General features: G+C 28.6%; 1 protein-coding gene across 14 annotated transcripts in view; it reads right to left on the minus strand.

The window, feature by feature from the left end:
• The window catches only part of LOC117179162 (ankyrin-3-like), a 645,468-nt gene that overhangs the window by 56,293 nt on the left and 573,726 nt on the right, over positions 1-15,449 (minus strand). For all 14 annotated transcript variants that reach the window (XR_004467875.1, XR_004467874.1, XR_004467873.1 and 11 more), the window contains one exon: positions 1,142-1,196. Coding sequence is in view for 11 of the 14 variants with exons in the window: in XM_033370872.1 (XP_033226763.1) it covers positions 1,142-1,196 (55 nt within the window). In the remaining 3 variants the exon portion in view is untranslated. The remainder of the gene's footprint in view (positions 1-1,141; positions 1,197-15,449) is intronic.

A 15,449-nucleotide genomic window follows, 5' to 3' on the forward strand; every position in this document is an offset into this window, starting at 1 on the left:
CTTTGGCTGGATGAGGAGGAGAAGGAGGAGGTTAAAGAGGAGAAGAAGGAGGAGAAGGAGGAGCAGGAGGAGGTTGAGGAGGAGACGTATGAAGACATGTCCTCATAGAAATAAAAATTTTTAAAAAAATTTTAAACTGAAAGGTAGCATTGCATAAGTGTCTAACCCCCATTTTCACCATTATACACGAGAGGCAAAAAACACTTTCTTTTGGCCTCAATTCATCAACACTTTGTCTGGATGAAGAGGAGGAGGAGGAGAAGAAGGAGGATGAGGAGGAGGATGAGGAGGAAGAGGAAGAAGAAGAGAAGCAGGGGGAGGAGGAGCAGAAGAAGTATGAAGACATGTATGATGATAATGTTGCTCAGAGAAGAAAATTCTTTTTTTTTTCTTTAAAAAAAAAGTTTAAACTGAAAGGTAGCATTGCATAATTTTTCACCATTTTACAGATACGAAGATAAGAAATCTTTAAAATAAAAGGACCTGAATTTTCAATTGTTAATATCATTAGAACAAACGAAAATTTTGGAAAATCGTTTCTCACCACTGTTAAGTATCCTTAACACAACAAAATAAACCAAAAATCGCAAAATCGATGACTTCAATTTTGCCTCTAACGTGGAAACACCTTTTTATTTTTCAATAAAAATTGGTCCACATTAAAAAAACTTTTTTAATAATTAAGCTAATTGACTTTTATTATCTATTAATGCTAATCTATTTGATTATAATCTAAATCTCTTATCTCATAATTGATAAAAAAAAACACCTGTGAATGTTATTCAAACATTTCTTGTAATCTTAAAGTTTTTAAAAGAAAAATGTAAAATATGCACACTGTCAGTTAAATATTTTCATAACAAAGAGCTTAAAGTGACTGAAGCAAGATAAAAAGAGAAGTGTGATTATTGTGTGAATCAGTGTATTCGTGCTCATCACCGAGAAAAAAATTGTTTTTAGCATCACTGCTTCTGCATATAGGCAGTGACACATTCCACGAATAATTTTTCTATCATATCTCTCTCGAAATGCATAATTGTTTTCGAAAATTTTACTCTTGTTAAAAAAAAAACTATTGCTCAATGCAAAAATGGTAAAAAATGTTTAAAAAAGAGTTAAAAATAAAGGTGGGATTACTCACTTGGTTTCTGAGGTGTGGAACCGGGAATCGTAAGGTCTTCCACTGATTCAGAGTCCTGCAAAGAAGAGAAGTTGGCGGTCAACTAAACGAAAATGAAGCTTCTTATTCAGTGATGTAATTTTTAATGATGACTTTAAAGAGGGAGAGTAATTCTAAAGTCGTTAAGATTAGTACTAAGTATTATGAAGTAATATAATGGGTTTGAAGCATTCCCGACATTCCGAGAGAAAAGGCCTTGAATAAAGTGAGACATCATACAGTGTCTACGTGTAATGGATTTTTTCTTTTCACGGATTTAAGTAAAACGTGATATTTGAGCAAAGAAATTTCAACATCTCTATTTAATAGATTTTATGAACAATGGGTGGAGAATATTTAAATAATTATGTTTGTTCGGCTCACATTTGCGAGAAGAAAAATCTCTTATACGTGTTAAAGTTATGGCAGTAAAACTATAATGGTGTTTAAAAAAAGAATATTAAAGTAAGATTAAACAAGGAACTTTGGAGACCTTACAAAAATATGGAAAATAGGCTGGTTAAAAATAATTATTTTTTCTCAAATCGCACCCCTATAAAATATTTTAGGGGAAAACAACTCCTGGAAATACGGTCGATTGGGACTAGATTACGCGAATTTTCAACCAAAGAGGAATAACTTTTAACAAAACTGTTGAATTTTCTACCAAATAGAAAAACTTTTATCCAAATAAACAAAATTTCAGGTAGGAAAGAAAAATTTTCCACCAAAAATAGAATTGTTCCATTTTCAGTTACCAAATACGTTTTAAACCTTAAAAAACGCATTTTTAACAAAATAGTTAACTTTTCAAACAAATAGATGAATTTTTAACTAAAATTATTAATCTTTAACTGCCATAGTTAAATAGTCATTTGTGAAATAAACGCTCCACCAAAAAACAACAATTTTTTAAAGATATAATTAAATTTTTAACCAAAAAGTTCAGTTTTCAACACAGTTTTTTATTATTAAATGTGTTGAACTTTCTACAAAATGGATTAACTTTTGACCAAATAGTCAAAAAAGAAAATACGTTCATCAAATTATTGAACTTTTAAGACAAAAGACGTTTTTGAAGAAGATTTGTTTCCTATGCAAAAATATGAATTTTTAGCTAATAAAATACATTTTTAACAAAAAAATGTAACAGTTATATTTTTAGTTGAATTTTTAATTTTAAAAAATTTCCACTAAAAATGGAATAATTGCATTATAAGTTAAAAAATTAATTTAAAAAAAGCTAGTTTTAAACAAATTATTTTAATTTCCAATCAGCGAGATAAACCTTCAACGGAAGTACTGAATCTTTAAATGCAATTGTGAAATATTCTGTTAAATTATTTTTCATTCAAAAATTTAAAAAGCAACTCATTTTATATTTTAGGAACTAATTTTTAAAGAATATTTATAAATATTTTAAAACTCTTCAACAATTAATAAAAATGTCGAAAAAATCAAATTTCAAAAAGGATTTGTAATTTAAAAATATTTTTAAAAATTTATAAAAAATCTAAATTTTATGATATTTTCACTTTCTTCCAAATGCATAATACTTTTAAATATATTTTGAACTGACGCAATTTTTCCTAAAATTTCTTTAAATTTTGTATACAAAAAAAAGTTTTTATATGTTTTCGAGATACTTTTCGAGAAAAATGAACTTTTAAACGTTTTTTTTTAAATTTTATCAATAAGCTTAGGAAAGTTAGATTTATATAATGTTAAGAAATATAACAAATAAACGTATTATTAAATAATTATCAGAATTTTTTATTTAGATTATAAATTACTTTTCTCTTAAATTATGATTTCGTTCAAATTTCTTTTTTTTATTGACTCAAAAAACGGATAAAGAATTGAAATACTTCGTTGAAAAATAATTTTTGTTAATTTGCAGAATTCCTAAAAAAAAAACAAGAATCCAACGACCAAGTTTCGACGACTACCATGAAATGTTCTTATTGCAATTTGAAAAAAGATAAAAATTTTACCATACAAAAAAAAATTCTTTTTTTGTTGGACGTTAAATAGGATTTTACATTTGATTTTAAGCTCTTTTAAATTTCTTTAGTAATCTCTGTTGTTGACAATTCAAAATTTTAGTTCATGTTAAAATATCTAAATATAAACACTGAACAACAATAAATATATGAATATATAGTTTAAAATATTAACTATCTCGTTGAAAGTTCATCTTATTCCCCAGAAAATTAATCTTCTTGGTTGAGAATTCATTTTTTCATTTTGAAAATCGCACTATCTGTTTGAAAATTAACTTTTTTTTGAAATTTTCATTTATCATATTTAAAATCTTCGAAAAAAGAAATTTTCTCAAGAAAATTAGGAAAATTATAGGTACAGAGTGAATTATTTTACTTATATTGGTTCTTATAATTAATGAATATCTACTTTGCGGTGGTTTCCCTTACCCTAAAACCATACTAAGAAATAAACTTACAAAATAAGGTATGATTGGTGATGCTATTTGGTAAAAAAAAATGTATACACTCAGAAAAATGTCTGGTTAAATCAACCAGAATTCTGGTTAAATATGCCCTTACAATTTTTTCTGGTTCAATTAACCAGAATTCTGGTAAAATTAACCAGAAATCTGGTGACTTTAACCAGAAAAAATAGTAAGGGCATATTTGACTCAAATACTCAAATGATCATGGAATTTCACAACAACGAAAACAAGTTTGCTTTATACAATTCGCACTGTCTATTTATTCATTATCAGTTTCTTTTTCTAATTGAGCGGTTTCTTTTAAAAATGGGAAAAATATTTAATTTGAGTTTGCTAATAATTTGTGCGGTTTTTCTGTCAGAAATGGTGGTTGCGTTTAATAAAAATACTGGTAAGTTAAATAATATCAGACCTGTTCGAAAAAATTAACTTTTACTTCCGCTGCTTAAAATTTTAAACGTAATAAAAAAAAATATTTCTTAATTTTGTTATGTTTGCAAGGTTCTGACATGACATTTTTCAACCATATGGGAAGCTACGATAGTTTCCTATAACAGCTAGAACTGCGCAGTAGTTTTTCTGCCCCTTCAAGATTTTTTGTAACAAATATTTCTTTCTAAAAAAGTAGAATCCTATGTGGGATTCCATATAGGACCATTTCATAAAATTCAAAAACTAAGCATTGATTCAGCACTCCATGCAGAATTCCATATAAGTTTTTTAAACATAATTTCCTATGTGGGTCCCCTTATAGAGTACTATCTCATTTCTAGAGCTATGCAAATAAAAAAATATGGAAATAAGCCCAAAGCTTCCTGATAAAGATACGATATTTTGGACTGCTATCTGCCACAAATTAATTTTTTTTAAATACTGCTTTACACTGTTTTTATTAGATCAAATCACTATTTTACATTATTTTTATTGTATAGACTCACTATTTGCCATTATTTTGATTTTTCCGAATTTTAGTTTTTCATCAATTTTATTTTTCCGAATCTATATGTAATGGAAATTACATTTTTTATAAAATGACTCGAGAGAATAAAAATTACAAAAAAATTGAAAAACAGGAAAAATCAAAATTATGGTAAATGGTTATACAGCAAAAAAAAACATATACAAAATAGAAATTCGGAAAAATGAGGGCAAATAGTTGGTCGTTTAAAACTCTAAAAGATATAATCTGTTTTTTTTTTCTTCATTTGACCCCTTGCTTTAGTACCTATACGTGATCAATAGTCAACATTTTTAGTATTTAATACTCTCTGGTTTATAATATTATTTTTAATTAGTTTGAATTCGCTTGAATGCCTTACTTGCATTATACTTCCTCAAAATCTTATGAATTCTTCGAAGTTTCCTAAATTATCAGAATTCCTCAAATTCATGAAAATCTCTGAATACCAAAAACTTTCAAATTATGCAGAAAAATAAAAATAATTCCAAAGAATTCAGAAGAATTATAATATAATTCAAAGAATTAAGAAGAATTCAAAGTAATTCGAAAAATGTAGATCATTCAAAGACTTTCGATAAATTCCAAGAATTCAGAAGAATTTTAAGAATTCAATTCAAAGAATTCAGAGAAATTAAAAAAATTAAGAATAACTCAATTCGGAAGAAATACCAGAATTCAGAAGAAATCAAAGAATCCAGAAGAATTCAAATAACTCAACAAACTTTAAAAATTCAAAGAAATCATAATAATATCAAGACGCCAATAAAAGTAATTGAGAACAATGCAAAAAATTAGGAAAAATGGAAAAGATTTCAAGGAATTCACAATAGCTTAAAAAATTCGGAAGAAATCAAAGAAATCATAAAAATTCACAAGAATTTAGATGAAACCAAATAATCCTGCAAAATTAAAATAACTTGGGCAACTTTAAAGAATTCGAAATAATTCAAGAAATCCAGGAAAATTCAAGCCATTCCAAATAAATTAAAGAATTGAAAAAACTCAAATGAATTCAAAGAATTCAAATTATTTTGAAGAATTAAAAGAATTTAGAAGAATTAAAAGAATTCACCAGAATTCAAAGAATACAAGGAATGCAGCAAAATTCCAAGAATTTAAAGGAAATTCAAGGAAATAGATGAAATTCCCTGAAATACTTTACTTCTCTGAATTTTTTTGATTGCCGAAATTCTCTGAATTCTTTCAATTGTTCTGAATTCTTTTGCTTATTTTCAAGTCCTTGAAATTCAGGGAATTCCCCCAACACAAAAAATTTCACGAATTTAAGTATCTGATATATTTCAAGGAATTTCAAAAACACAAGGATTTTAAATACTTCGTGGGGTTTTCAGGACTTCAAAATAATGCTAGGAATTCAGAAAAATTCAAGAATTTTTAACGAATTCAAAGAATTCATATGATTCAGGGAATTTGAAGATATTCAGATAATTAAGCGACATTTCCAAATAGAAGCGAGTCAGGTGGCCCTCACTGTTTACGTTTCGATCGCCCCAAAATCAGTCCACGGCTATTTGAAGGCAACCCCCGACACTGGACTGAAAGCGAGAGTTTGGTGTATTTCAAAATAATATACTAAGCAATTTCGTGGATGCCTATAATGAAACGGTTTTTTTTATTCAAGGCTCATTTTAATAGTTAATAATTGTTAAATTGTTAATTAAAAAAACCACTATTTACACTAAATTTTTGTTTGGAGTCACTACGCCTGAAACCCCGACAAAACAATGACGCGATCCTAGCTTCTGACGTAGGGGTCTACACAGCTTGAACGTCAAAATTTTCAATTGAATACCCTTCAAAAGACACTAATGAATAACACAATTTGTATCATTCTTGCAGAATCATCAAGAGTTTTATCATAGTCTTATCGTAACGCCCTCAGAAAATATACTACGAACAAAAATACATGGACCTTTTAGTATTTATGTTCTTCATAGAGAATCCGGAAATTGGGAACTTCAACGTGTAGAAACTTATCACCTAAATTTAGATCTCAAAGTTGCTGTGATTGTAGTTCAAGATCCTATGATGTTGGATAATCCTCAAACTCATGGCATCGTTGGTGAGATTTTTCAAGGGGCTGCTGAGTGGATTTATGAAGGCCCGCTAACAATTTGGATTCGTGATCAGCTAACACCGCATTGGCAACCCCTCCTTCGACAAGATCTAACTAAACTGCGTTTTGATTGAACCACCAGAGTCGAAATAAAAAAAAAGGGTACTACTGGTGGCCGTGGGTATGCAGTGCATCCTTTTGTCATCATAACGCGCCCTAAATTAATAATTGGTAAGTATGCTCTTCTAACGCTTGATGAAACTACAGGACAGTACGACAATTACCGTGTACAGCATATTCACGTGAACAAAGATCTAGATGTTGCCCTACTTGAACTTATGGATCCTATCATGTTAACAAATACTGCACGCAATGCTCTTGTAGCCCCACGAAGCAGCTACTGCTTTCGGCTCGTGAAAGGGCTCAAGAGTGGATTCATAGATGGCAAAATCATCTGCGTCATCAAAATTGAAATCGAGGAACTTGCTTAGGATCAGCATGACAAATCACACAATGTTCAGAACCAAAGTGATCTTTAAACAAGTTTACAGCCTTCTGTTATTATCCAATTTACAATTATTCTTTAAATCAAGATAAAAGTGTCTGGAACGTTATCAGTCGAAAGTAGGGCATTAACGTTACCAGTGATTTCAAGGACAATCATTCGAATCTGGGAACTATGTAAACCTCAGAAACCTGACCTGCCTTCAAAAGCGTTGCGTTAACCCAAGCGTGAATCAGCAAAAGCTAAAATGACACACCCTGCTAAGTTGCCTTTATCAGGCACATTATGATTGTTTCTATTTTGTTTACAAGTTATAAACGTTCCATTAAGGCCATGTGATGAGTGTAACAGCTGATCAAGTTAGCCCTAAGATCAATATTTTTCACCCATATTGAAAAATAAAAGTTTAAATAACGCGAAAATTTTTTTCAGGAAATTTTAATAAATATTAAAGGATCGTTTGTGGCCCTGCAAAGAGTTGGAGGAAGAAAAAAGTTTATTTATGCAAATAATGATTATCGCCGGACACATTTAGGTTTTACAGCAGAAGTTTGACTTTTAACTTTCTCTTACGGTAATCATGCAATCTGCTTTGCCCACAGACCTTAGAAGTTCGAAGTTGTCTACTCGCTGCGCTAGTGCTGCTTTGACACAGCTGATACCAGACTGATACGTATGTCAGACCAAATATGTTTATTTGCATTTCAAGTGCAAACATTAGTTTTTGCATTATTGGTGCATAATGTTCGTGAGCGATTTTTGTTGTTTTATCCCACTTTGATAAATATAAACCTCATAACTAGCCCATTAACAACATTGCAAATTGCTTGCAGGGTTTGACGACAGCACGATCGGTATTTCTCCAAAATAGAAATTAAAAAAAAAACTTTTTTCACTATTCTAATTATTTAGGACCAGAGACAAATTCTTGCATGCCTTCTATGTATCGTGCCAAATTTTTAAGACGATATCTCATTCCGTGCGGACGTAAGTTAGGAAAGAAAACTTCCACTGGTATTTTCTACAAAAAAAAATTTTTCTCAAAATTTCCACCGGAACACAGCAGAGACATGGACTTTATTACCTCCTCTTTCATTTCCCAAACTTTCAGAGCGATAACTCATTTCGTTTAGACGTAAGTTGGGAAAGAAAAATCAAAGACCAGGTTCGGTCACGTGACCCTCTCGTCAGATGGCCTTAAAGGCTCGGAAAGAAAAACCGAACAAGCGCTCGAATTATCCAGAAGTTGGGATGACGCGCAAAAAATAAAGAAGATACAACAATTTAGAAGAATCTGTAAGGTTTAAAATCATTACAAGGAATTAAAAATAATTAAAAAGAAGACAGAATTGGAAAGAATTGAACTGCAATTTAAATGAATTCAAATGAATTCAAACGCTGAATTCAAGTGGTCAAAACCAAGAATTTACTATTCAAGAAAGTATACAACGAGAGTAGCCCCAAAACTGAATAAAAAAAATTCCCTGCATTATCTCTTACAAACTTTTCATTTTCCCTGACTCTGAGATTCAAAGAACAGAATTTTATTCTTGAAATATTTTCAACACAGTATCTTTAATAAACGAAATAAAAAACTTTTAATTTACCTATTTCAACCAGAAAAGGTTATTTCCACAATGGAAGATGAATTTTCTACCCAGAACGACGATTAAAAAAAAATTGTTGAATTTTCGCCCAAAAACATGATATTTTTTACCTATTAATGAAATTTTAAACTAAATAGACGATTTTTAAACAAATTTCTGGAATTTATACCCACAAAGATGAATTCTTAGACAAAAATATGAAGTTTTAAACAAGAAAGTGATGAATGAATCTACTGCCAAAAGAAAATTAATTTTTAACAATTTAGTACAACTTTTAACAACAAATTTTTTTAACTAAAAGACAAATTTTCAGCAAAACTGTTGTACTTTCAACCCGCACACATTTATTTTCTATCAAAAAGACGAATGTTCAATTAACCATTTTAATTTTCAACCAAAGAAATGGAAAATCGACTAAAATTATGAATCTTCAACAACAAAAAGAATTTTTTCAAAGGAATTCAACATTCATTCCAGAAGTTAAATTTTCATCAAAATAACTGAATTTTTACCAGGAATTTTCAACAAAATAAACGAGTTTTAAAACAAATAGTTCAAGTTCCAACTAAAAAAGATAAATTCTCATTTTAAAAAAATGGAAAATAAAATTTTCAGCGAAAAAAATTAATATCCAAAAAAATACTTAAATTTTCCACCAAACATATAAATTACTAGTAAATAATAAATATAAGAATAACCTAAAATAAAAAATCTGCCACCGAATAGATCGATAAAATTTAGATTAAAAAAAAAAATGTTCCAGAAAAAATGGAATAGTTACATTATCATTTGAAAAAAAATAATAAAAATATCCAATAAATTAGTTAAAATTTCAATCAAAAACGTAAAAATGCAACTAAAATGATGATTCATCAATTGTGATAGTTAAATTTTTAAATAAATTAATTATTTTTTAACTAGAATAAGAACGCATTTTCCATAAAAACGATAAATCGGCAACAAAAATCTTTAATCGCCCATTAAAGGAAAAATTAATTCCGTCACCAGTAAACAAAATATTTCCCGTATGTTTTTTGGGAAAATTGAAAATGATTTTTTATTTTCCAAAAATAATTTTAAGGAAAAATCGTAAAAGAATTTCAAACATTCCTAAAAATGATCGAAAAATAATGCGGAACATTTTAAATAAAAATATTGTAATTTTATAAGATTATAAAAATTTAGAACAATTTCAGTAAGTTTAGGAGTTATTTAGAAGTTTCGAAAAAATTCAAAAATAAACGTAAGCTTGAAAACAGCTGAAGAAATGTAAAGGAAAATGTAGATTTTTTACTATTTTGAACAAAGCCTTCGAAGAACATAATTTTCTATTTTCAAAAATTAATTTTTAAAGAATATTAAAAACGATTTTAAGAAATTTAAAATAATTTCTAAAAATGCCTCATCAAAATTAAATTCATAAAAGAATCAAAAATTTAAAAGTATTCGCAATAATTTAGAAAAAAATGTAGATTTCCGAAGATAAGAGTTGTGTTAATTAAATTCCTAAATATCTTTTAAACCAACTCAAATTTTTCTTAAAATTTCTTTAAGCTCCGTATATGAAATTTCTTAAATAAATTTTCATTTTTTTCCTGACGATTCAAAATTCTGATTTAAAATATCTTAAATCTTGGGAAATCTTTTTGAATTTTCTTAGGAATATTAGGAAAATGATATTTATATAAACCTAAAAACAAACATAATCCGAAATTTTCATTTTGTATTGAAAAAATGCTTTTTCGTCGGTTTAGCGCTTTGAGGCGCAATTGATATTTGATAATAAAAATGTGTACAAATATAAACTGCTTAAACAATTAAAAATGATGAGAATGTAAAAAAATATTTTTCCAAACATTTGTTAACTGTTCCATTAATTTGAAACATTGTTGATAAAATCTCAGTGTGTCCAATCAAATATATTTCCGGGTGAACCTAAAGAGTCATTAAATTTTCTAGCAGCGTAAACAAGCTTTATTTATAAAAGTTGAATTATCTTGTTCTTGACTACCAGTTTCATTCTATAATTAACAGTTACTTTCAAAAATGGGAAAAATATTTGTTTTGAGCCTCCTGATATTTTCTGCGATTTTGTTTCGAGAACTGGTGGTTTCATTTGATGAAAATGCTGGTAAGTGAAATAATATTTAACTTGTTAAATTTTTTTAAATTCCGCTACTTAAAAATATGACCAATCATTCCTAATCTTAATTAAACCAAGCTGTTTTACAAGGATTATGATTTAGGACCCCGGGATAAACAAAAACAAAATTCCAAATTTTTGGTGTTTATCTAGATTAAAATCATGCAAACAAAAAAAAAGATAACAGTCCACTTTTTGTTTAAAAATTCATGCTTTTAGTTGGAGAATCAACTTTTTGATTGAGAATTCTTGAATTTTATTGAAAATTCGTCTTTTTTTGCCTAATAAATTAACCCTTTTGTTAAAAAATTCTTCTTTTTTAGTTGAAAACTCGACTTTTAGGTACATAATTCTTGGATTTTGTTAAAAATTCGTCTGTTTTGGTATCCAATGAACTTTTTTTTCAAAGTATCTTTTTTCTTTCAAAATTAAAGTTTTTGATTCAGAATTCTTGAAATTTCTTTAAAAATTCGATATATTCGGTAGAAAATTAATATTTTTGCTAACAAATTTATCTTTTTGGACAAACATTCAACAACTAGGTTTTAAGTTAAAACTATTTTCTTGAAAAATTAAAAAATTCTTTCTTTCATAAAAATTCAACTTATTTAAAAAAAAAACGAATTTTCGACCAAAGAAATACGTTTTCAACTAAACTTTTTAATCTCTAACTGGAATGGTCAGGTTTTTAGGTAACAATTTAATTTATCAACAAAAAAAAAACGATTTTTCAACAAAATATTAAAATTTTTAACGGAAAAGATCAATTCAACTTTCAATCAAGTAGTTGAATTTTCTCCCAAAAATATTCATTTTCTACCAAAAAAGGCAAACTTTCAACAGAATACGTTAATTCTCAACCAAAAGTTTTCAATTTTCAACTAAAAAATATAGATTTACAAATCGAATTAGAATAATTTCATTTTTAGTTAAAGAAATAAATTTTCAAACAAAAAATTAATTTTCAATCAATTAGCTAAATTTGTCACCAAAGTAGTTCAATTTTTAATCAAAAGGATAAATTTTCCAACCAAATTTGATCTTTTTTAGTAAAAAATGAAGTATTTTATTAAGAATGCATCTATTTTGTTGTAAATACAATGTTTAAAATACTTCCAAGTTTTAAGTTTCAATACAAAAAAAATAAATTACTTCAATCAGTTCTGATTTTTTCTGAATTATAATAGAAAATTTTTTTACATTGTTCGTTGCGAATTTATCTGTTTTAGTTCAAAATTCAAGAATGTGCAATTAAAAGTTAAACTAATTTGTTTTTGGTATAAAATTCTCCTTTTTAGCTAAGAATTTAACAACTATGTTTTAAGGTAGAGCTACTTTCATAGAAATAAAAAAAATTGTCTTTCATTCTTAAAAATTAAAATTTTTCGTTTAAGAATTTTTGAATTTTCTTAAAATTTCGTTTTTTCGGTAGAAAATTAATCTTTTTGGTGAAAAATCTAACATCTAGGGTTTAAGGTTGATCTGTTTTCTTAAAAAGTGAAAAAATTCTTTCTTAAAAATTCAACTTTTTGGCTAAGAATTCTTGAATTATATTGACAGTTCGTCTTTTCTGCAATAAATTAATTTTATTGTTTTAAAATTAATCTTTTTTAGTTGAAAATTCAACTTGTAGGTTGAAAATTTTTGAATTTGTTTAAACAGCCATTTTCCGGCAGAAAATTAATCTTTTTGTTTGAAAATTCATTTTGTTAGTTAAAAATCTAACAAAGAGGTTTAAAAGTAGAAAAAACTTCCTTAAAAATGCGTTTTTCGTTTATAGAATTCAAAATTTTATTTAAAAATGAATCTCTTTGGTTGGTAATTATAACGTTTAGTTGAAATATCCGTTTTTTTGTTGAAAAATTACTTTGGCATTATAATTTTTTTTTTCGAAAATGATTATTTTTCAGGTAAAAATTCGTTAGGTTAGTGAAAATTAATGTATTTGAAAATTCAACTTTTTGATTGAGAGTTTTTGTATTTTGTTGGAAATTCTTCTTTTTTTCGTATAGAATTAACTTTTTCACAAAAATTTTTAATTTTGGATTTGTTAATTCAACTGTTTTGTTTAGAAAATTCGTCAATTTTTCTCGAGAGTAGAATAATTTAGTAAGAAAGTCAACTATTTGGTAGAAAATTGTTTTTTTTTTTCTATAATTAAAAATAATTTTTTTAAATAAATGTTTTAAAATTCCCTAGAAATCAATATTATCGATCAAATTAACTCTTCAATCATCAAAAAATACTGAACGTCATTTCCGAATAAATGAAAAAAAAGTATTAAAATTTTTTTAAATTAAATTCTTTTCTAAGCAAAGAGAGTAGGTCTTTTTGACTTTTTCACGTGACCAGATTCCTACCTCACCATCACTTTTTTTATTTCCCAACTTATATTCAAACGAAACATCACATCGAGTTAAAAATTTGGGGTATTAAACAAGAAGCACTAAGAATGGTGGGTCTGGTCCTAAATTTGTATAATTATGAAAAAAGTGATTTGTTGTAAATAATTTTTTTTCTTTTTTTACAATTATTAAACTCTAGGACCAAACCCACCTTTCTTATTGCTTCTTATTTATTAACCCACATTTTCAACTCGATGTGGCGATTGGTGTGAAAATAACTTGGGAAATAAGAAAGCTAACGGTAAGATAGAAATCTGGTCACGTGAGCCATCCGTCACATGACATTAAAAACTTTTATAATTTATTTGCCATCTAGTCTGAAATGACGTTAAGTATCTACTGTTATTTGAAGAGTCAACTTGATTGATAATGTTGACTTCTATTTTTACCGATTGTGGAATGATATCTACCCTGATTGATGGTAACTATCTCTGATGATAATACAGATTCCTCTAAATAAGATAATGGGTCATTAATGCAGAAACCTATTGAGATGAATGCAGTTTACCATGTCGAAATTTCCAGTAGGTTACCTTTCAAATGATACTAATAAAATACATAACTTGTATCATTCTTGCAGATTCATCATTAGTTTCTCCCAGACATCGAATTCGAAAGAATTTTCCACCCGGAAGTTCATCTCCATCATCAGATGAGTTGCCACCTTTGCTTGCATATAATCTAAGTGCAGTGAATTTGGAAAATCCCACCCAAGTCGACATTATTTATGGTGATGCTAGTGGCCCTGGTTTTGCAATACATCCTTATTTCATCATGACGCGCCCCGCCTATATGAACCGAAACTTTCGAGTTTTAGCGTACATGAAAAGTTCAGCACTTTTTGAGCCTCAACGAGTAGAAACACATTACCCATACTTAGCTCTTAAACTTGTTGTGATTCAACTGAAAGATCCTATGATGTTGGATAATCCTGTACCTGGTGCTCTCAATGCTGAGGGTTATAAAGTGTCAGCTACTGTCTGGGCTAACGATACGGCTCATGAGTGGATCCGTACACAGCTGCCATACTTAAAACCCTTACTTCGACAAAATCTAAGGCAAGTGCGTTTTAATAATCCCACCAGAGTCGATATCAAAAGGTCGAGAGTGACTGTTGGCCATGGATTTGCAATACATCCTTACATCGTCATTACTCGCCCTGCTTTAATAAGTCTTAAGTGTAATGTATGGCATGTAGGAATTACAGGAGAGCTGAAACCTCACCGTTTACAAAAGACTCATTTGAACACGTATCGCAAAGTTGTCGTACTTGAACTCCTGGATCCTATTTGGTTAAACACACATGATAGAGATGCTTTCTTTAATGAGCATTATACAGAAGCAGCTATTGATTGGGCTCATACTAGGGCTCAAGAGTGGATATGTTCGAAGTTGAATCAAGTGAATTATTACCATTGGAATGAAGAAATAACTGTTTAATAAAGTATACAGCCATCAATTATCATCCGTTTTACGAATGATTTTTTAATTCAGGCTAGAAGTGTTTCACACGTTACCAGTCGAAAGTAATGCATTAACGTTATCCTCAAAGTCAAGGGCAATCAATTGCATCAGGACAGAGTGGATAAATTTGAAATCTTGCCTGTCTGCAGAAGAGCTGTGTAAACCAGATAGTAAACCGGCAAAAGTTAAAATGATGCACCCTGCTAGGTTGCCTTTACCAGGCTCAATATGATTGTTTCTATTATGTTTAAAAATGAGAAAAGTGCAATGTGGATGTTCGAAAAAATGAGATAATCATGTTTTTAGAAACTTCAAGCAGTGAATAACATTGTGGAGAAAAGAAGAATTTTTTGCTACGTTTCTGATATTTTAAAAACAAATTTTAGCTTAACACTCAGCACTGGCGGGGCGGCACACAGTGGGGTGAAATCGGAAAACGAGGTTCAAAATGACATTTAGAACGCAATTATGCACCGATTTTAGAATTTTTGTTGTTGAAAAATTCAGAACTAAATTTTTCAGAAAATGGTGAGAGTAGATTTTTTATTTTTTTGTTTATTTAATTTTTATTTTAATGCAAACATCGAAAAAGATGTCGATTTTTCTAATTTCATTTTTTATCTTCTAGACAAAATTTTTCTTATACTTCTCGTCCCTT

Source organism: Belonocnema kinseyi, chromosome 8, assembly GCF_010883055.1.
Source record: "Belonocnema kinseyi isolate 2016_QV_RU_SX_M_011 chromosome 8, B_treatae_v1, whole genome shotgun sequence".
Lineage (NCBI taxonomy): Eukaryota > Metazoa > Arthropoda > Insecta > Hymenoptera > Cynipidae > Belonocnema > Belonocnema kinseyi.